Source organism: Alligator mississippiensis, chromosome 3 (assembly GCF_030867095.1).
Source record: "Alligator mississippiensis isolate rAllMis1 chromosome 3, rAllMis1, whole genome shotgun sequence".
Classification (NCBI taxonomy): domain Eukaryota; kingdom Metazoa; phylum Chordata; order Crocodylia; family Alligatoridae; genus Alligator; species Alligator mississippiensis.
Genome location: NC_081826.1, coordinates 153,061,989 through 153,084,346, shown reverse-complemented (window position 1 = coordinate 153,084,346; position 22,358 = coordinate 153,061,989). Strand labels below are relative to the sequence as shown.

The 22,358-nt window shown below is 43.0% G+C and overlaps 1 protein-coding gene across 6 annotated transcripts in view; it reads left to right on the top strand.

The window, feature by feature from the left end:
* Nucleotides 1-22,358, top strand: part of TDRD7 (tudor domain containing 7) — a 99,656-nt gene that overhangs the window by 76,637 nt on the left and 661 nt on the right. For 5 of the 6 annotated variants that reach the window (XM_006259248.4, XM_059724543.1, XM_019490766.2 and 2 more), the window contains 7 exons: nucleotides 463-665; nucleotides 795-929; nucleotides 7,747-7,830; nucleotides 8,195-8,329; nucleotides 8,993-9,103; nucleotides 16,475-16,974; nucleotides 18,997-19,157. In XM_006259248.4, coding sequence (XP_006259310.1) covers nucleotides 463-665; nucleotides 795-929; nucleotides 7,747-7,830; nucleotides 8,195-8,329; nucleotides 8,993-9,103; nucleotides 16,475-16,974; nucleotides 18,997-19,157 — 1,329 coding nt within the window. The remainder of the gene's footprint in view (nucleotides 1-462; nucleotides 666-794; nucleotides 930-7,746; nucleotides 7,831-8,194; nucleotides 8,330-8,992; nucleotides 9,104-16,474; nucleotides 16,975-18,996; nucleotides 19,158-22,358) is intronic. The other variant, XM_059724544.1, reaches the window with a different exon arrangement.

Genomic DNA, 22,358 nt, shown 5'->3' with positions numbered 1-22,358 from the left:
AATCCCTGTTCTTCAGACACTGAGGAACATCTAATACAGGAAAAGTCTGGCAGTTGCTGCTTATTCAGCACTGTCCTTTGATTTCAAAATGTCCCCACTCAGCACTTTCAAAGTTACCTGCAAGTAATTTTTTCCCTTCCTGAATCTAGTGAGTACCTTTTTCATGGGATTCTTAATACTTGGGATCTCTGTATAAAAAACCTACCGGGAGTGCACTTGGAAAATATTTGTTACATGGATATATTGTATTACTCTCTGAGTTGGGTACTTTTCCCCCTAATTGTCTCTTGTACATTAAAGGTAAAACTGTAGCAAAGAATATGTTCCCTTTACTGGGTACCTCCACTTGCATTCTCATTTTTTGGACCTGATCACATACAGAACATAGGTTTAATTGCTGTAATTCCCTGTGAGACATTTGAAGAAGTGGTGTATAAGAATTATGAGATGTTTATTTTGCAGGACTGGAAGTCTTTTGTGATGATCCTGTCTTAGTGAAAATAGTTGAATCACAAACCTGTGGAAAGATATTTGCTGTGGAAATATTGGAAAAAAGTGAGATTCCTCTTGTTGTGCTGTATGATACATCAGGAGAGGATGATATCAACATAAATGCTACCTGTTTGAAGGCCTTGTTTGACACATCACTTGAACTGCATCTTCAGGTACTGTTGTCTAGTATTTAATTCTTTATTTCACATTTCAGAAAAAAAGTTTTATAAGTTTAAATCATGCAATAGAGAATTACAGTACTAGAGACCTGCTTAACTTATTCCATCAAATCTTTGTTACAGGTAGATGCTTTATATACAAATGTTAAGGTAACCAATGTTTGCTCTGATGGAACCATATATTGTCAACTCCCATCAAAGGGCTTGGTCAAATTATGTGAGATCTTACAGAAGTTAGAAGACTACTTACGTTATAAGGTGTGTCTAATATTACGGGGAAGGGGTGGTAAAGTAATATTATGTTTAAGTTTATGCTACTTTTTTTCTTCATTCAGCTTTTAACACTCTACTGAAGCATAAACTTGCATTGGTCTGTCCTAACATTTTTCTGAAAACATACTGAAATAAATTTCAGGGCTATTTTATGTCAAATCCTGAATATATGTATATTGCTTCCAGTCAACTTCTGAGGCTGAGTACCATGGAGTTGCTTAGGAAAAAGCATTTAAACTCAAATATTGTAAAATGCTGTTTGGAATATTTCTTAAAAGGTGTTGGGTAGCAAATACCTACTGTCCCTTTTAACCACTTACGTTTCCTACTGTGACCGATTTAAATGGAAGACTTTTTGGTATAGTATTAATACCTTTGTATTAAATAGAGACCATTTTCCTCTTTGATCTTCTCTGAAATGACCTCTCGGTTGCTGTAGTATACTATAATGCATGCTATATTATAGCTACATGTCATCCAGCGTACCAGATGCCCTCATGGAAATGATGTGGTGAAGCTAGACTAAAACTACACACCAAAATGAATGATCACGGGAAAAAGATTAAAGACAGATGCAGAAACATGTAGGAGAACACTTTTCATAGAATAATCACTTGCCTTTCACTATCTTTGGGCTCAAGGGAAATTTACAGAACAGCTTCAAAAGGCAAGCTTGGCAACAAATTCGCAAACTGGCTGGACACTAAGAAGGAAGGATGGAACACTGATATTGACTTCATAGCATTACTAGAGTCTACCCGATTCCAGATAATTTTTCTTCACACTACAGGTGATAATGACCTTATTACCTTTTGAAAGGTCTTGATTTCCATTAATCAAGACATCCTTTCTTCTATGATTTGTTTGCCTGCTGTCCCTGGGAATCTCTCTCTCCTCCAACTTCACAGCCCTGAAATTTGTTTTTAATTTTTTTGCCGGTGCCTGCTTTTCCCTCAGATCTGAAGAAGAATAAAAGTACATTTGGAAGTTTGTCTAAGTCTATCCCAGTCATGCAGTTGGTCCAGTAAAAGATACCACCCACAAAAATCTGTGCTTTTTGCATATTTTTATGAACAATCATGGCTACAACATTCTTTCAACACTGCCATTACGATGAGAACATTTATGCTTCTCTTGCAAAGAACTGGTTTTAGGTGGATGGGCTAAATCCAGCTGGTGATCAAGACCATCAAGTTACTTGTGGTAATTTTTGTTCAGAGAGAACCTTTGTATGTCTTGTTCATCCCCGAGTAATATAATGTTGAAGGCCTCAAGCTTGCATTTCCCCTCTACATACTTGGCACATCCAAGCCCTGCATGCTGAATCTAAAAAAGGGGAGGTTGGGGGAAACCTGTACAAGGAAAGACTCCATTTTTAAACTTCTGCAACCCTGTCAAGGTATAAACAACCTCGGTGCATGCTTTCTTTTTGAAAATACATAAATTCAGTTATTTTTGTTAAATCCCTTATGGTCATGGCAGATCCAGAGCTGTAAGTAAATTTCTGAAATCTTGGATTATGTAACCACTTATCCAAGATCATGTTGTACAAACGTGGCAAATCTGGCAGACATGGTTTTAAAGTAGATCTGGTGGCCATGGCCACTGAGAACATAATTTGTCCTGAAAAATTTTTGTGAGTACATGCATGCACGTATGCATGAAAGACAAATCCAGGCTTATTTTCAAACTCTTAATTTGTAGAGGTGACACATTTTTAGCTATGAACTTGAGTGCATTAGAGGTGTTAATGGATTCCATAATTTTAACCCAGTTTTAGAGTAGACCTTTTTAAAATGTCTTATTCTTTTGAGGTGCTCCCAAACAGTACTACATGTCATAAACCCATCTGAGGGGAGGGGGAGATGGGACTCCTGGAGCCTGAGTTTCTCCCTTGAGGCAGTGGGAACAGACGGAGGTTGCTGTGAGAGCTCCCTATCCCTGCACCTCAGTTCTTTTGCCCTTACCATGGACTCTGCGGCTGCAATAATGGATCTATGCTGCCCCTCGTGAGGGGATCACATAGCCCCATATTTTTGTATTATGAAAGAAATGATAGTTTCCCCTCTCCATAAAGCAGCTTGGCTTGGAATATTACTTACCCAAAAGTCACCTTCCACAGGCAATCAGTAAGGAAGCAAGCAACAAGATGATTAGTAGTAAAAACAGAGCTAGCATAAGAAACTAGTAACTATATGTAGGGATCTACTTAAATTGCAGTTTCGCAATTTTCACAGAAGCCACGAAAACAGCAATTTTCACAATCACTGCGAAAAACGTCGTTTCCTGCTTGCTATCTTTACTTGGAATCCCCTCCCCCTATGGGAAAAAAAAAAGGTTACCGGGATACAAAGGAAGTGCGGAAATCCCTGCAGCCATGGAGCATGTGGTTTGAGAGACCTTCTAAGAGGCTGAGCTAGTGATATAGACTTAGTGCAGGAGGGTGAAGGGGTTTCGGCACCATCTTTTAAGAAATCAGATGCAATACTGCAGTCTGAAGATAAGTGAAAAGAAAACCAAGAAAGCTAAATACACTTCAACTTAGGATCACGTAAGGCAGTTCCATGTAGGAAGCTTGGATGCAGATGGTGGTAAATTGTTTTGTTCATCATGCAACATGACACTGGATGTGTTGAGGAAAAACAGCATTGATGTTGGAAGAAAAACAGCGTGCCAAATGCTGGCAGTTTCCCATGTGTGAACAAGCTCTGCCAAGATTATCTACCAGTAATATTTGCTTTGCATGTTCAGTCTACAGCAGCTACATTGGCAGAATATGATTCAGTCTTGATTGTAGCAGACAAAGCAACAGATGCCCAGGATAAGTTCTCCACATTTTATTTGTAATTGGGACAGACTGACCTGCCTGTTTTGGGTTTGTTTTTTTTTTAAACAAAGCCAGTTCACCTTGTGTCTGTCAGTGATTCTGTTGTGGCCAAAGTTGCAGTAAAGGCTATTGTAAACTATAGCTTGAAATTTAACAAGATCTCAGCATTTCTCTCTGATAATACAACATATGCTTGCAAGGCTTTCTCCAGTGCACCCCACGGAATGATGCCCAACACAGTTTAAGTCACCTGTAATGCACACATTCTTTTAGTAAGTGACATCTGGCGCACACATTTTCCTGATGTGGATAGCCTGCTTTCCTCTTTAAAAAGCATTCAAACAGTGTACAGACTGTAAGCTTCAACACAGAGAGTCTATGGCCAAGCAAAGCGAGGGCCTACATATGACTGTGTCACTTTCACCAGAGCAAGTGCTGACAAGGTGGAATTCATGGTTTAATGCGGTTCATTTACCATGCAAAGAATATGAAGTACTACCAGCAATCTGTGTGAGAAGCTTGAAATCACAGCTAGCACACAGTGTATACTTAAACTATGCCATCTCTTAAGAAAGGGCAGGATGTAAGCTCAAGTTAAGTTTGTGGCTGACAGTACAATCTGGTTAATGGAGCTTCTAATGTGATTTGAAATTCAGCAGGCTTTTATCCACCAAGCACACAAGCTGATGGATTTGATAAGTTGGGTTGAAGACATGTCAAACTTGTCAGCGTGAAAACCTGTGGATACAAGAACTGTTTCAGAAAATAGCTGTGGAATTAAATCAGTACTACAAGTACAATGAGTAACCACCATTTTAAACAATCTGCTGCCTCCTGCTTCAGTCCTGTTTGCATTTTTGACCTCTCAGGAGGCTTGTCTGAATTTTGAACCTCAGCTACTGAAATCAGCCACTAGATAGCAGAAAAACCCTGACGGGGAACATGCTGCTTACATTAACTTTGTCAAAGAGTGCCAGATGCCTTTGACTGACTGTTTTTTGGGTGTCTGTTTCTGATTGGTTTCCACATCTCTACAACTTCGGTAAAACACTGCCTTACGATTCCATCCAATTCAGTGGACATAGAATCTGACATCTACCGGAAGGGCAATACAGCAGTGCGCAGGCAATGCAGGAAGCTTTTGGAAAGTGTTGGGGACAACTTCCTGGTGCAAGCACTGGAGCAGCCAAGTAGGAGCTATGCTCTTCTTGAACTGCTGCTCACAAACTGGGAAGAATTGGTGGTGAATGTAGTAGTGAATGGTAACTTGGGCTGCAGTGAAGATGAGATGATTTGAGTTCAGAATTCTGAGGAAAGGAAAGATGGAAAGCAGCGGAGTAAGGGCCTCAGCTCTATAAATGCAGGGAGACCAGTGGATGTGATGTACCTTGATTTTAGCAAGGCTTTTGATACAGTCTCCCACAACATTCTCTCAGGCAAACTAAGAAAGTATGGGCTGAATGAATGGACTGTAAGGTGGATAGAAATCTGGCTGGAGCATTGGGCCCAGAGGGTAGTAATCAATGGCTCATTGGCTAGTTGGCAGCCGGTATCACGTGGAGTGCCCCAGGGGTCAGTCTTGGGGCTGGTTTTGTTCATCACCGACTTGGTAGATGGCATAGATTGCACCCTCAGCAAGTTTGCAGGTGGCTCCAAGCTGGGGGCAATAGTAGATATGCTGGATTCAGAATGACCTAGACAAATTGGAGGATTGGGCCAAAAGGAACCTCATGAAATTCAACAAGGACAAGTGCCAAGTCCTGCACTTAAGATGGAACAACCCCATGCACCAGTATAGGTTGGGGGCTGACTGGCTGGGCAGCAGCTCTGCAGAAAAGGACCTGGGGGTCACAGTGGACCATAAGCTGAATATGAGCCAGCAGTGTGCTCTAGTTGCAAAGAAGACTAACAGCATACTAGGCTGCATCAGTAGGAGTGTTGCCAGCAGGTCAAGGGAAGTGATTATTTCCCTCTGTTCAGCACTGGTGCGGCCATATCTGGAGTACTGTGTTCAGTTTTGCCCCCCCCCCCCCCCTTGCACCTTACAGAAAGGATGTGGGCAAATTGAAGAGAGTCCAGTGGAGGGCAGCAAAAATGGTGAGGGGGCTGGGGGACATGACATGTAAGGAAAGACTGGGGGAACTGGGCTTATTTAGTCTAGAGAAGAGGAGACTGAGAGGGGATTTAATAGCAGCCTTCAACTACCTGAAGTGAGGTTTGAAAGAGGATGGAGCTAGACTGTTCTCAGTGGTGGCAGATGACAGTACAAGGAGCAAATGGTTTAAGTAACAGCAGTGGAAGTTTAGGTTAAATATTAGGAAGAATTTTCTTACTAGGAGGGTAATAAAAACTGGAACAGGGTACCCAAAAAGGTTATGGAATCTCCAACTTTGGAAGTTTTTAAGACTCAACTAGACAAAGCTTTGGCTGTGATGATCTACTTGATGATGGTCCTGTGTTGAGCAGGGGGTTGGACTAGATGACCTCCTAAAGTCCTTTCCAGTCCTTATTTTCTGTGATCTCTACATAGAGGTGTGGTCACTGGGGCCCCTCAGCCAATCAGCTATGAGGGAGGGCTTGCTGCAAAAAACTGTAAAATCAGCTCTTTGCACTGCAAGTGGCCTTCAAAAATCCCTTTTTCTCACCATGATTTAGGTAGGTCCCTAAGCATATGTTGAGACAGACAGAGATGTAGTAGTAAATAAATAAAAGAAAATGCCAGAACAAGTGTTCTTACCCTATACCTTAAATCCAAAGATGCAGTCCCTAGCTAGCTTCAGGAATCTAAATGTAGCTTATGACTCTGACCCTGCCTGTCAGAGCTTCTTGCATTCCCTGCTCAGCTTGGTTTATGGAGCCTCTGGCTGGAAGACTCAGCCACTCCCTTGTACCTGGGAAAACTAAAAAATCCATGGTCTCTAGGCCAGCTTAAATACCGTTACCAGTCTGGCTGGTAACATTGAACCCCTTCACTTTTAGGGGGCCTCACACTGTGCCAGTAACTTTGACCTGTCCTGCTCCCTCCCCCCCACCCCAAGATGCATGTTTACCAGGCTACATTCTTGCATCCTTTGTAGACATGAGGATTCATTAATGATTCATTCATTCTGACATGCTGTCTCTCTCTTGTGATGGCTTGACAGCTAGGTGTTAGGCTTCATTTAAAATGTAAATATATCATTGTCTGGCCAGGCACAGACCAGAGGCACATCCACAAGGAGGACAGAAAGGTACATCAAGTCAGATGCTATTTCTCAGCCATTGACTCTTCTAAGTGTGAACATGAGCTGTTCGACTTAATCACTGCCTTTATATTTCAGCTAACAACCTTAGCTGAAATATAAAGATGCATCAGCATTTAAATTTTATATCTAATACTAATACATATACAGATAGAAGGAAGATAGAACTGAATACAGATTTGCATTGGCTATAATTGGAGACCAACCACCCCAATAGCAAACTCTAAATTAGGAGAATAACGCATGCCACATGGTGAACCCCCAAAGTACCTTTGTGTTGGGGTACCACCATGACACTACTGTCTTCAAGAAACCTTGGCAGAGGAATAGACTTAGGCCTTTAAATGCCCTTTCAGTGATTACAGAAGATAAGTTTGCCAATTGTTTATGCTGATGTGCTGTATAGAGAACAATAATCATTGGCTATTGATCTGCTTAAAAGCTCATCCCATGTATTTTAAGCCCAGTCTACACTTTTAATTTTCTTAGTACTTTTTCATCTTTGTAGGTAATTTGTGAAGCAGGTAACTAGGCGGTATGCCTATTCTAAAGAAAAGAGAAGAATGAGGCACAGTAATGGCTCTGCCAGGGCTAAAAAGAGAAACCATCAGACATGGAGCTGAGTTTCTGGCTCCCAGACCTATGTTTGGCCCACTATATAGTTCTCCAATAGTAGATCATTGACAGGATTTTGTGGGTGTATCTTTATAAGCTATCCTTGTTTTTATTGCAGCAGATGACAGATTATTCCGTCTCATTACCTTTTTGTGGCAAAGTCTGTTTGTTCCATTGTAAGGGAAAATGGGCACGTGTGGAGGTAAGAAACATTAAAAAATAGTAGTATTCTTTCTGACAGCTTTTTTCTTGGTGTTTGGCTAAAATCTTGAATCATTCAGTTCTTTAACAGTTACATGATACATGTCACCATTATCCATAAGCTGCTTATTCAAAGAACAGTAATTTCAAATGAGTAATCTTTTTAACTAATATGATAGTAGATTTGAAGAGAGACTTTATCGTGTTGTCATTTTAACATTTCAGGTCACCAAGAATAGTCTCATAAAATGCGATACAAATGTGGTGACTTTTTGCTTTTTAAGAAAAACACAGATCAGTATTTTAAGACTTCTATGGCATTTTATTTTGTCTCCCTATTATCACATTTTTCCTTCGCATTTCAGATAACAAGTGTTCACAGCAGCCGGGCACTGGATGTGCAGTTCATGGATACAGGAACTGTTGCATCTGTAAAAGTAACAGAGCTTAGAGAGATCCCACCACAATTCCTGAGAGAAATAATCACAATACCACCCCAGGTACAGAGGTCTATTTTAACACTGCTGATGTTAAAAACACCATCTTAGTTTTTATGCTCTTTGGCCATGTCTAGACCATGGTGGCTAGCAGCAGTGCCTTCAAACATGCATTAGTGTTCCTTGTGCTCTACCTTCAGTAGAAAGCTTGTAGCTATGCTTGCACAGTGCCAGGAGTAGGCTAATCGGCATTGTCACTCAACAGTGCCAGTTAGTCTCTCTTGCTCTGTGGACATGACTGCAAGGTTTCCAGCTGAAAGGAATTAGTATGCAGAACAGTATGGGATATTTAGGGGTTCTGCTGCTGAGCACAGTAAGTTTGTGATCTGACATGGCCTTAAAATCCTACACTGTGATGATTTCTGATATTTATAAAACTAAGAGAATGTACAATGTAACACAACCTGTATTACGAAAGTTAATCCTGTGTGCTAGAAGGCTATGGCAGTAATCGTGTTGTAAGGGGTTACAATACTCCATGCTACCAACTGTTGCTGCCTTTATAATGAAGGAACGTGAGCCTATTGGGATGTATTTAATTTCTAATGCATCTTACTCATCTGACCAGTGTCCATAGGTATCAACTTGAATGATACAGCATCTGTTAAAGAATGCATCTGTTAACATGTAAATATTCAGCGCACCTTTTTTCTTTTTTTTTTTAAGGCTACGAAGTGCTGTCTAGCAGATCTTCCCCTTAACATTGGCATGTGGACTCCAGATGCTGTGCTTTGGCTTAGAGATACAGTATTAAATTGTCCAGATTGCAGCGTTAAGGTCTGTAACCTTCATCACTTGAAATTCAGCAAACTGGGTAACAGAGCAGTATATTTTTGGGTTTATATCATTAAGTGTCAATACCAAAGGAACTTGGTTCCTTCACATTCCATTAGACAGTCAAGTTTGAAGTTATTGCCGATTTAAAAATGTTTAGTGAAACTGTTGGGAAAATTGCTATATTAAACAGTGCAGCTAGTTCGTGTGAAACTTGCCCTCGGCCACATTCAAACTGCAGCTCTTCCTAGGCCAGGTCCATAGGGCTCTGTTTGGGAGGCAGTGTGGTTCTGGGTGCATAGAGCCACATACAGACAGGGTAGAGCCAGGGGCATGTCATAGCAAGGAGCCAAAAGCATGCAGTGGTGCACAGCTCTGATTGGGCAGTGACATGGAGCTGGGAGCATGCAACTACATGGAGCTGTGCTTGGGCAGCAGCACAAAGATGGAGCCAGGAGCATGAAGCTGTGCAGACATTGACATGGGCGGCAGCTCCCCACCTCTGTGCCACAGCCTGAATGTGGCTCCATGCAGCGATGTGCCTTCAGCTCTGCAATGTCGCATGCCCCTGGTGCTGCCAACCAGACAGAGTTCCATGCTGCCACCCAAACATGATTCTGTGCAGCCACGTGCTTCTGGTTCTGTGCGGAGCCCTGGTCAGTCTTCAGTGCCAAGGATGTGTGGCAGTCTGGAGCCAAGGGTGTAGACTTTTGATTGCTCACTGAACTACCAGTCAGCTGGATGCAATGGTTTCACAGCCTGGGCTGTATGTTTTATGCCTCTGATCTAGTCTGTTGTGTTGTTATTGCAAAATGGCAGTTTTCTATCAGTTTGTTTTTTGGGGAAAACAAATTTTAATTTTTAACTGGGTCTTGGGAGGTATAAATATGGGACCAAATATCCCTCCCTGATTCCATGGAAGAGGGTTTGGTAATGTTGAGCAGTTTGCACGATACCAAGGGAAGTAATGGTCTATGTACAGTGACTAAGGTTGGAATTTTCAAAGTGGCCTAATAGGACTTATTCTTAATTCCCATAGCAATATCAGTGGGAATTGGTGCAACTAACTCCTTTAAGCCCCTTCTGAAAATCTCAGCCTATACTTTTAGATTTGTGTGCAGCCTCACTCATTGGAAAAAACCTTGACTTCAGAACCAAGGCCTTTTCTTTCCCCCTTTTACTCTTTCTCTCCATCTTTAACCTTTTTCCTTTGTGTTTCTGTCCCTGTACCAACTCTTAATTCCTACTCTTAATTCCTACTCACACCATTGTGCCTGAAATGAAACATTGAATAGTGATCCTTTTGACATTAAATTCTCTTGATAAGAGTTTTGGGGCAAGGCTGTTCTTGCTTCTCAGAATCATAGGAGGCTGTTTTTTTCACTACTTTGTCTTAAAAGATCTTAATAGCATTATTCCCAGTTTTTCTTCTTCAGCCTGTGCAAGAAAGAATGAAATCTATTGCTTCAGACTCCCTACAGCAGGGGTGGGCAATTATTTTGGGCGGAGGGCTGCTTACTGAGTTTTGGCAAGCCATCAAGGGCCGCATGATAGGCAGCCAGGGGCAGACAAATATTAATTTTCTAAATTTTTAGGAGCCCCGCAGGCTGGATAGAATGCCCTACAGTCTCGGGGTGGTGGTGCTGCTCTGCATTGTTCTATTTTTAAAAATAACCTCATTTTTTTTAATCCCGAGAGCTAGAATCTATTTGGCCTTTTCTAAACAAAATTTTGGAATCTGCAGAATCTATTTGTTTTCTAAAAAAATTAATGGACTAGATGACAGTTGTTAATCAGTCTCTACCTGCTGGTTAATAGTATTAAAACCATTTATCTGGACTGGTACATTATGAGCACATAAGAAGCTTATTGTATATACATACTGCCAAATTCCAATTCCAGTGCATTGGAATCAGCAGTACTTTTGTTATTGATGTTAAATAACGAAAACTTTAGGCAAATGGTTTGAAAAATGGATACTTGAAAAATATCTTTGTCACTCCAAACTGCTGCTCACAACATTAAATATAATTTACAGCATTTTCACAATATTTCAAGAAAATTGTAAAAATAACCTGCCTTTCTCTGTAGTTCCTTATGCTACTGTTACCTGGGACATGTATAACATGAAGTGTCCAGCCCCAAGGCACACTGCACCAGGGTCACCACTCCCCTGGACCTTCATAATGGGTACTACATCCTCGCAGCACCAAAAGAACCAGCAGAACCTCCAGCTTCTACACCTGAGGAAATGAGGCAATCTGCAACCATGCCCGCCAAAGAAGAAAGAAGTAGTCATTGTGGGAGACTCCTTGAGGGGGACTGAGGGAGTGATCTGCCTCCCTGACCCCTTAGCCCATGAGGTCTGCTGCCTCCCAAAGGCCCATATCCAGGATGTTGCTAAGAGGATCCCAAAACTTATCCGGCCCTCTGACCACTACTCCATGTTCCTCATCCACGTGGGCACAAATGACATGGCTCAGAGCAATCCCAGACGGGTCATGAATGACTACAGGGCTCTGGGAGTGGGGCTCAGAGGGTTGGGGGCGCAGGTGGTTTTCTCCTCGATCCTTCCAGTTGCAGGTCACGGGCATAGGAGGGCGAGAAGAATTCAAGAAGTGCATAGAAGACTGCGGCACTGGTGACATCGTGAAGGCTTCGGGTTCTACGACAACAGCCCACACTTCAGAGAGAGAGGCAATGAGCTATTGGAAAGGGATGGCTTCTACCTCGCTCACATGAGGAAGCAGCTCTTCTCCACCAGGATGGCTGACTTCCTTGACCAGGCTTTAAACTAAGTTCGCCAGGTGATGGGCAGATAACCACCAGTGCAAACCTACCAAGCATGAGCCACCAAATCAGTAGGTCAGACTGTACAAGGGAACACACTCCTACCTCACCCCAGGGACGGGGGTTTTCTAGGAGTGCAGGGAAGCCTAGGGCCTCCAATGGCAGGCTCACTTGCCTATACACAAATGCCAGGAGCCCAGGCAACAAACAGGAGGAGCTGGCCTTTCTGCTAAACAGATATGACTACGATGTCATGGGGATAACAGAGACCTGGTGGTACTCCACCTATGACTGGATCATAAGTATAGATGGCTATCCCCTATACAGGAGAGTTTGTGTTGCAAGAAAGGGTGGGGGCGTAGCTCTCTATGTGAAGAAGCACTATACTTCTCTGCAGGCGGAGATTGACAACAAAGGAGGGTGACTTGAGACCCTCTGGGTTAACATCAGGTGGGAACGTGGTGAAGGGGATATAACAGTAGGAGTCTACTGCAGACATTGGCAATGCATAGGGGGTGCACATGGGTGCACATACACCCCCTGAGATTGGCTGTGTACCCCTTGGAAGCGCCAGCCATGAAACCAGAAGTGTTGGTGAAACTGCACGCTTCCAGTTTCGCCACTGTGGGGTCCGGGCTCAGCGATCAGCCGCCATGGGGACCTGGCTCGCTGACCATGGCATCGGGGCTGGGGAGCGGAGCAGTTCCCTGGAGCCGGCGCAGCAGTTCCCTGGAGTCAGCCCGTGCCTCGCCTTGCCTTGCCTTGCGGAGTGAGGAGGCACATGGCATTGGGGCTGGGGAGTGGAGCAGTTCCCTGGCGCCAGCCCTGAGCCCCAACCTCCGCCCCGCCTCACCTTGGGGAGTGAAGAGGCACTCTGCCCCAGCCCCCGCCCCTGCCCCCACCTTGCTTTGGGGAGGAGTCGCTGCCTGAGCTTACCTCTGGTAAGTGTCCCACACCGGCCCCAGTGCCTCCACCATGCTCCTCTCCAGGAAGCTGCTGCCCAGCACTTCCTCAGCTGGGTGCACAGCTTTAATAAGTTAGCATGCAGCAAGATTTTAAATTGTGCATGGCCACGCATGCACGCACCTTGGAGGGAACCTTGGACACAACCCATGAAGCACAAGGGAAGTCTATTCCAGCCCGCAGAAAAAGTAGTAAAAGGGCTGGGCGACCTGCTTGGCTTAATAGGGAACTCATGGACCTCTTACACACACACACACACACACACACACCCACCCACCCCACCCCCCCTTATAAAGGATGGAAGATGAGGAAACACCACTAAGGAGGAGTATTCAGCACTAGTCTGCACCTGCAGGGAGTGAACTAGGAAAGCCAAGGCTGAAACTGAGCTCAGACTGGCCACACAAATCAAGGAAAATAAAATGTCCATCTTCAGATATGTGGGAAGTCAGAAAAAAATACTCTGGATACTTTAAAAATAAAACTTGGATGCCTATCTCGCTGAGATTATTTGGCCCCTGTTGACTTCTTGCCCTTTGGGCAGGGGGCTGGATCTGATGATCTTGCGAAGTCTCTTCCAGCCCTAGTGTCTATGAAATCTATTAACATAAACCAGTAAATATGGTGATGTCATCAATAATATTTATATATAAAATACACTGACACTGCATTGTAAGTCAGTTAAGGGTTTTGTATATCTATAACTTCCCTAATGCAGAAATGAAAAGCAAAGGCAATTAATTATGTTTTTCGCTTCTCTGTAGAGACACATAACCACACTAATATCAGGGGGCATCATAACATTATTTTAACCTCAAGAGGGGTACCAACACCTCTACATACACCAACAGATAAAACAAACTTCACTCCTCATGTGGTTCCCTCCACTTAAATGTCTCCAAAGTAGCAAAAATTGCTATCCCTACAATGTTAGTTTCCGATTTAGAGGCTGAGAACATCGCTGACCAAAAATGTGGTGGTATTCCTCCCTTAAACTAGGGTTACCACACATCCAGGTTTTCCCGGACATGTCCTCTTTGTTGGACACCAGTGCTGCGTCCGGGCCAGTTTTTAAAATAAGAGCAAATGTATGGGTTTTCTGCTCTCCCGAGCTGGGAGCAGCTGACAAGGTGATTGGCTGTTGGGGGTCACGTGCTCTTGGCATGGGCTCTGGGGAGAGAGAGAGAGAGAGATGTGGGAGTTGCTTGGGCACCAGGCCTGGGTCGGGAGTGAGGGGCACCAGCAGGGCTGGGAGGGGTGCAGGGGTCTGCGGGTCTGGAGTAAGGGGCACTGGCAGGGCTGGCAGGGGACTGCAGACTAGGAGTGAGGGGCACAGAGGACAGGACGGGTGACTGTAGGTTGGGTGTGCAGGGCATTGGCAGTGCCAGGAGGCTGCGGGTTGGGAGTGAGGGGCACCAGCAAGGGATGGGGGTGCAGGGTACTGCTGTTTGGGAGTGAGGTGTACTGCCAGGGCTGGGGTCAATGGGTCCAGAGTGAGGGGCAGCAGCAGAACTGGGCAGGGGGTGTGGCTTGTCAGTGAGGGGCAAGAGAAGGGGCAGGGCACCAACATGTTGCTCCCCCCCCACCCCATTATATTTCTCCTACACCACCCCCACCCCCCCGCCACACAGAGCGTCTTTTTTGTACCTGGAAATATGGTAACCCTACCTAAACCAACAAGGTCTTTGGGTAAATCTGATATCTTTTATGCAACCAACTAAAATAGTAGGAAAAATTTTGAGTACAAATACCCTTTGTCAGGCTGAGAAAGTCTGCAGTTGGTCTGTGCTCTTCCTAGATGGAATAGTAAAGAAGCCAGAGGCCAGTATGCATGTGAGAGAGCCAGTTAGTGAACATGCAAATTGAGGCAGTCAGTGGGTGAGGCAGTTTGGGTGGGGAGGGGAATGTGGACCTGGTGATAAAAATATAGCTGGTAAATGGTAGAGAGGTTACCTGGGGTGTCAGATGTTGTTAGCATGGGTGACTGGTGCCTCCTAAGACTGGGGAGCACAGTTTATAGGTGTCGGTGGTGGGATGGGGAGCAGCGACCACCTGTAGAACCCAGCGACAGCAGGGGGAGAGGGAGGATGTGGCGAGCGGCGAACACCTGCAGAAGCTGCTGCCACCAGCGGCCAATCTCAGGGGGCATGGGTCCGTCCCTATGCATCACCCATGGATGTTAGACAGGTTATAATGTGTCATAAATTTAGTGTCTATATTTAGCCCATGATTTTTTGTATCCAGTAGGTTGATGAAGTGAAGTTCGTAGGCTCATCTGTGAAAGGTGTTTTGTAAATTCTCTTAGAGAATTAGAACTTAGAGATTTGGAAAGAGAATGGTTTTCTTGTGAGAAATGTGCCCCCACAGGTAACTGGGTATTCTTGTCCTTAATAGATTTTTGGTGTGCGTTTATTCTGGTACGCAGTTGTTGTTTGACTTCTGCATGTTTTCTATCAGGGCATTTGGTGCACTGGATGAGATACACTTGCACCTGCATAAATGTAATATAAGATCCAGGAATGGTGATGGTTCTGTTGTGGGGTGTAGTTATTGTGGGGGTGGTGGAGATATGTTGACAGGTTTTACGTTTCTTGTCATGGCGTGGTCTGGATCCATTTGGTGCATTTTGGGCTGTAGGAAGCTTGCTTTTGGTGATGAGGTTGGCAAGGTTCAGTGCTTGTTTAAAGGTTAGGATGGGTGGTTGTGGGAACCATCTGTTCTCCTAAACTGTATCATGTTGGAGGAGAAATGCAGCCAATATAAACCATGTGTTCTCCTTTAACGGTTGCATGATACAGTTATGATCAATACTGCTTTTATAGCTAACAAAATTTAGCATTAAGTATCCTAAAATTTATTGCGTTCAGATTTCTCCTTTTTTTGCAGTCTGTGGAAGGTATAATAGGAACTAGAAAATTCAGATTCAAATATGAACTTTAAGGCCATTTTTTAAAATCATTTAGAAATTTAACAGGCTTACTTGAAAATCCTTAATTTAAGGGTTATGTTAAGAAATGGGGCAGATGCATCTTTCATGCAGACTACAGAGGCTGAACTCCTATGTTACGTGTGAAATAAAAGAAACCTTAACCTGTGGTGTGGATCCTGCTCTTCCATATTTAGCAGTTGGCTGTTTTCTGTCGCTATAAATTACTGTTTGCTAACTTTAATTTAGTAGGTATTTACTGCCAGATTTTGAAGGCATTTGAGGCCTGGGGAAATGTACATACCAGTGTAACTTCATTGATTTTTGTTTAGAGTGATCCAGAGTGGACAAATGGGCAAGGACTATGGATAGTGTAGGTGCTATTACCACAACTTGCCACTAGATGGTATGGGAGGAGATATATATCCTTTGAGCATGGGATGGAAGTAGAAAGATAGAAAGTACCGACTGGATAGTTTTCTTTCTTTTTCCAAGGTAATTTGACACCATTATAGAGAGTGCTATCATCCTTTCACTCATTTACACTGCTGTAAAGCATCTGTCTAAACCCTTTTCTTTAGATGTTGATGTCTATTAACTGTTTTGGCTATTAAAAAGCATATTCAGTTGCACATAAAAGATTAAAGCTTTTTACAGAAGAAAAGCTAGAGTTTACATTATCCTTTCTATTATAGGTTGTTAAGCTGGATGACTGGAAGAGAATTGCACACATTTATTTGTTCACTCCCAAGAACTTCCCAGATCCAGATCGTAGTATCAATCGGCAGATCACTAATGCTGACTTGTGGAAGCATCAGAAAGATGTTTTCTTAAGTGCTGCTCCCAGTGGAGTTGGCTCTTTAAAGGGAAAAAGTAATGATCTCCCTGCTTCAGAGTTGATGAGTATGAGTCTCAAGAAATGCATCATTGAATCGGTCAAGACTGTTCTAGAACCCAGCAGTGAGGTGTCTACCATTTGTATGCCCCCTCCTCTACCTTTATCGAAGCCTGGGGAACACATGGATGTATACGTTTCAGTTGCCTGCCACCCTGGTCACTTTGTTGTCCAGCCTTGGCAAGAACTACATAACCTAGAAGTCCTTATGGAAGAAATGATTCTATACTATAGCATGGCAGAAGGGAAACCTGTGACTGTTCAGAAAAACAAACTCTATGCAGCTAAAGTGGAAAATAAGTAAGTGTTGTTTTCATAATAATTCACTGCTCCTTCAAAGCATGCTTTGCTTACAGTGCTACTTAAAGGACTTGACTCTGTTGAGGCCACAGAGACATTTACTTAAAATGTTGGCTAATGAAGCTTGATTTTATTGAATTAAGAATGTATCTTGCATGTCAGTCTCTCTCAATGTTTGGCCTCGAGAAAAGTATCTGTCACATGTTGCTAACAAAGTAGCAGATTTACCATCCATATCAGAGAGGTCGGGAAAAAGTAAAATTGTAGACTCTGCTTTCCAGGTGATGGGCTGCAACACTGACCTAAGGGTCTTGCTGAGCTCCAGAGGGGAGGGAGATAACGGATGTGAGACGTATCTGCTCCAGGGTCTTAGAAAAGTCCCTTGCTGCTGCCACGCTGTGGCTTGCCTGCCTCGATTGCCACTGCAGTCAGGGTGCAGACTCCCCAGGTACGGGGGTGCCATTTTGGTGCCCCCACTGCATTGGTATCTGGGATGGTGCTCCATTTGCTGCTGCCCCCTCATGCCCTCTCCCTCCCAGTTATGGCACTGCCCCCTGATGTCCCAAATCTGGCTAATGGAGTGTTTAAGACTTGTCAATCAAGCAACAGCCACCTTACATAATTGTTATTATTTTGAGATTTTTTTTTAACACTGCTCTTTTTGTTAAATGACTGTTTCTACTTATCTGTATCAGTCAGTTGCCATCCAGAACAGTATTGTTGACAAAACATATAGTATTGTTCCAAGTATTTAAAAGGTAGGTGAATGATGGTGGCTGAACAGTGTGTGTGTGTGTGCGTGCGTGCGCGCACATGCACACGCACGTTTATATGTGCATGCACACTCACCCCTATTCTTTTTTAAAGAAATGCCTAGGTTCTTCATAAGATGTTTTTATTTTATCAATTAAAATAGTCATCTTGACTTGTTTCTTCAACTATTTTAATTTCACTTTTTCCTACAACATCAAACTGTTGCCTTCATTTTTAAGGGGGCTTCATGACTTATTTGCCTTGGATATCAAGTTCTTTTAAAAATGTTACCTATATTCTATTGCACCCCATAGTGCTTTTGAAGCTTCCTTGTGTTCAAGGAATTGCTTATTGTAACAATCTGTTAAGCCTCTCCATTGTCCTCTAAATATCTCCTTAAAAATACATGCATTGGTAATACCCTGCTTAATAACTACTTAAAATTCTAAGTCTGGTGTGGTGGTGACAACTTCTAGAGCCAGACACATTTTCTAATGAATTTTTACTGTATGAAAAATGAATTTCCAGTCAAAAAGAATTTCACTTGCAGCTACACTTTTCTTTATGGAAAACTGCAAAAAAAATTATTTTCAACATTTTAATTGTTTTGGTTGATAAGGGTTTCCTCTCTCGCCTATTTCAGCACTGCATGGAAGTAAAGATGACAAAATATGCCCCTTCCCCCCCCTCCCCATTTTGTGTGACACTTTTCCCACTTTCACCCTTTCTGCCTAAAGAAGTTGGGTGACTCAAAATTTGAAAGAACTAAGGATTTTTTGGAGGTGGTTTCATATTTATTATTAGTACAACTACATGGTTTGGATAAAGTTAGATAATATTTGCATGCAAGCTTATCTAACTTTATTCCAACCATGTGGTTGATCCAATAAAATGTACCCCCCAAAAATCCTTGCCTTTCATAAATCCTGGAGGACCATCATGGCTACATCATCACTCCAACACTACCAACATTTGAATAACGCTTTTTCTTTCCTCCTCAGTTTTTGAAAACTGAGCCGCACACTTTTTTTCAGTGCTGAACTTGTACTTGTTTTGTACAAAATATCAAGCAAAGGTAACTTATGACGAATTTTTTTAGTTGCCTTTGATTCTCCATCCTACTATGCCTCCCTTCCTTGATGCACCCTACCTAATCTTAAAGCTTTTTCTAATTTTATTTACAGTGTATGAATTAACAGCCTTTTTTCTCTCCTCCTTTCCTTCTTCCCCCTTCCTCCCCTCCCACTTTGTGTCTTAAATACTATTAAGATGGTACAGGGTGCTAATAAAAGGAATTCTGACAAATGGGCTAGTATCGGTATATGAATTGGACTATGGCAAACATGAGGTGGTGAGCATCAGGAAAATACAGCCTCTAGTAGACGCGTTCAGAAAACTACCATTTCAAGCTATAACAGCCCAGCTTGCAGGTAGGTTGTAAATATTTGCAATTTTGTGAGAGTATCATTGGTGAAAAATGTTTGTGGAAATCACTAGGGGGAGAATGACACAAGTAGTTTTTTTCAGAATAAGAATTTAGTCAATTCACTATATAATGAAGTGAAAAATGGGACTTCCATTTACTTGTCATCAAAATATCTGTATCCTTATTGCAAAACACCATATCATCTTAACTAATACTGCCTGGAATATGGCTTCTGAGAAAAATACAATGTAAGTGAAATTGAATAGTAGCTTCGTAAGTGCTTTCTCCTTGGGGAGAGAAGAAAGGAAATAAACAACTTTCAGGTCTTTAAACACAGTTCCTCATATAAACTTGAAGACTATGCTATGAAGCTCCAGCTTACTATGAAGACTATTCCACTCTTCCACAATGTTTTAAAATCTAACCTTTTGAAACCATCCTTTGCCTTTTTCATGAGGTCCACAAAAATTGATCTCGTTTCCTTAACCAGTCTAGTTGTCCATTCTGCCTCAGCATGTTGTGGCAGTAGAAGAAGTTAAGAAGCTGAACTGTCTTAGGTTCACTCCTCAATGAAACAGCTGCCAAATTATTTTCCTTTAACTTCCACTTACAGAAGGATAAAGTGGACATGTCTGAAATAGTTGCAGCAAATCAGCTTGCCTTGTAGTCAGTCACCCTCCCCGTCTCTGTTTTTAAATTGATAGACATGATGGTTCGGGGTTTTATTTGGTTTTTTTTCTGACTATACCCCATGATGAGGGTTTTGTTTCATTTTAATTTTCAGTCCCCCCCGGTTGGTTAGGGTTCAGAGTAGCTAACAGTATATTGGAAGGGGGAGAAGAAAAATAGAGAAAGCTGTTGTATTCTTTCTGTTCTTTCTACCAATTTAAGAGTATTTGAATTGTTCTGCCAAAGAATTATGTTACATAAGGTTTTTAGGTCAAATCAAATATATTAAAGTTAAGTTGCTGTTTTTTCCTGCCACATTTTCTCCTGTCTCCTTCCACTTCCAACTCCATGCCATCTTCATACAATTTTCTCACTTGCCCGTCTGCTTTAATTATAGTTACTGCTTTTCCTCCTCCCCTTTAGAGCAGTGGCACAGATCTTTCAGCTATGCCTGGCATGCGTTGGGGATTTCTGGGGAGGTGAGGGGGACAGGCAGAAGTTGGTGTCAGGTCCTAGACCCAGTTCTCTGCTGATCTGCTGTCATGTAGCAAAGGATGCTTTTGAGTTAGGGATAGAAGTTACACAAACCAGTTTAAGTGATCAGAAACTGGTTTAAACCTGTAACAGAACATAATCAGTGCATATAAACCAGTTTCAAAATGGCCGAAACTGGTTTAAAATAAACCTGTTTGAATGTAGCATCAGACTTAACTGATTTGGGTCAAACCAGTTTATGGAACTTCTGTCCCAGACCCCTTCCCGGTTTAAGTTAAATCGGAGTCTGCCAGGCTTCCCCTGCACCGCCCCCATCACTGCTTGCTGCTCAAGCAATGAGCCTGCTCCCACCCCTCTCCCCTGGCAGGGACCCCAGCAGCATGAATCCCAGCTGGCATCTGGCCATGCCACCCCCCTCCACCCCCCCCCATGCTAACTAGTGCTGAAATGTGTGTGTGTCTCCAATTTCACTGAAAGAAAGGCATACAGAACCATGTCCACTTAGGGTTAGAAGTTATGGCTTGCAAATGCACCCTGCAGATAAGAGCTTGAAATTAATGAGAGATACATTTGTTTTCTTTTGTAGCGCTTGATGGGCTGATAAACTTTGTATTCTGATAAGCACCCTGCTGGCTGCAATCTGTCTGCAGGAATCTGCTGGTTGCAGTCAGTGTTCAACAGGGGACATAGAGGTGTGATAAATGGCCTGGTTTGCAGTGAATGCAGTGCCTGTCAGTTTGATGCAGACAGTATGAAGAAGCAGGGAGAAGGATATTGAAAAGCACAGTATCATCAACAGATGCATGCAGTCCTCCCCACCTCCCCCTTTGCTTCAGAGTGCCAGTGGGGGCCCAGGGTCTGGCAACACTCCCACCCCTTGAACCCCAAGTGGAGGAAAAGCCTGGCCAGGTCTGCTTCCCCTTCCCCCTCCACACATACCCCAGCTGGGGACTGTGCAGGCCAAGGTGGGGGTTTAAACCTTACCCTAATCATAGGGCCCGCAGGGGCCTGGCCAAACCCCTTCTTTGCTCAGCACTGTGGAAGGGTATGGGAGGGCTCGCTCTAGCACCCCCCGGCTTCTAGATTGAGCCACAGCTGACATATGCCTGCATTTCTTGATTCAAAAGTGAATGGTCTATCCACTTGCAAATCAGTTCAATCTTTGCAGGTTAGACTAACCTGCAAAGATTGAATCAATGTAGGCTTGGGGGGTTTTTTAATGTCTGTCTCTAGCCCTGAAGCTGCTCTAAGTTACTCCAACTGCCACATCCCCAGGAAGCAGGTGTACCTGAAAGTGTTTCTGAGTGAACTGCTCTGCACCCATGTCTTTTTCTTTTGTTATACTGGGGTGGTGTTTCAATTGAGCAAACTCTTATGCTGCTCAGGGATTCTGGAAATTGTCAACTGGCTAGTTAAGATGACTTTTTTTTTTAGGTACTTTGAGAGTCAAAGCAGACAGAGCAGGAGGTAGCAAAGTCAGTAGCTCCCCTTCTCTTATTCTTTCATATTTGCCTATTTCCTTTCTTTTTCTACTCCCTTGCCCTCCATGAACAATATGGTCTCCTCTTTTATATTCTGTCCCTTTTGTTTTCCTGCTCTCTTTCCACACAGCTCCTTTCTCAGTTATCTGCATTCTGCTAGCTAGCAGTATTTGTGTCCACACATACATTGCCTGTTTCTTTTGCCAGTTATCTGCTGCCCAGATATGAGTGAATAGCAAGGTAAAATTTTGGAATAATGAACTCCTGTGCAGTAGGCATAGGGACACTTGATGCAGGTTGGTTAATGGAGTAACCCTTTTTTTGGAAGGTGACTTCATCTTCTTCCCAACACCTGCAGTATCTGACAGTCAGATGCATTTTGCTGGATTCTACTGAAACTAAGGTTTTTAAGTGCTTTTAAATAGAACCAATATAGAAATAGAAAAGATATCACCTCTACCACAAGTTCTGATTCCTTTTGCCTGCAGACCAATATGGCTATAACCTGTATCCCTTTAAATAGAACTGTGCATTCTTCTTTCTCTTGACAGCAATATGTT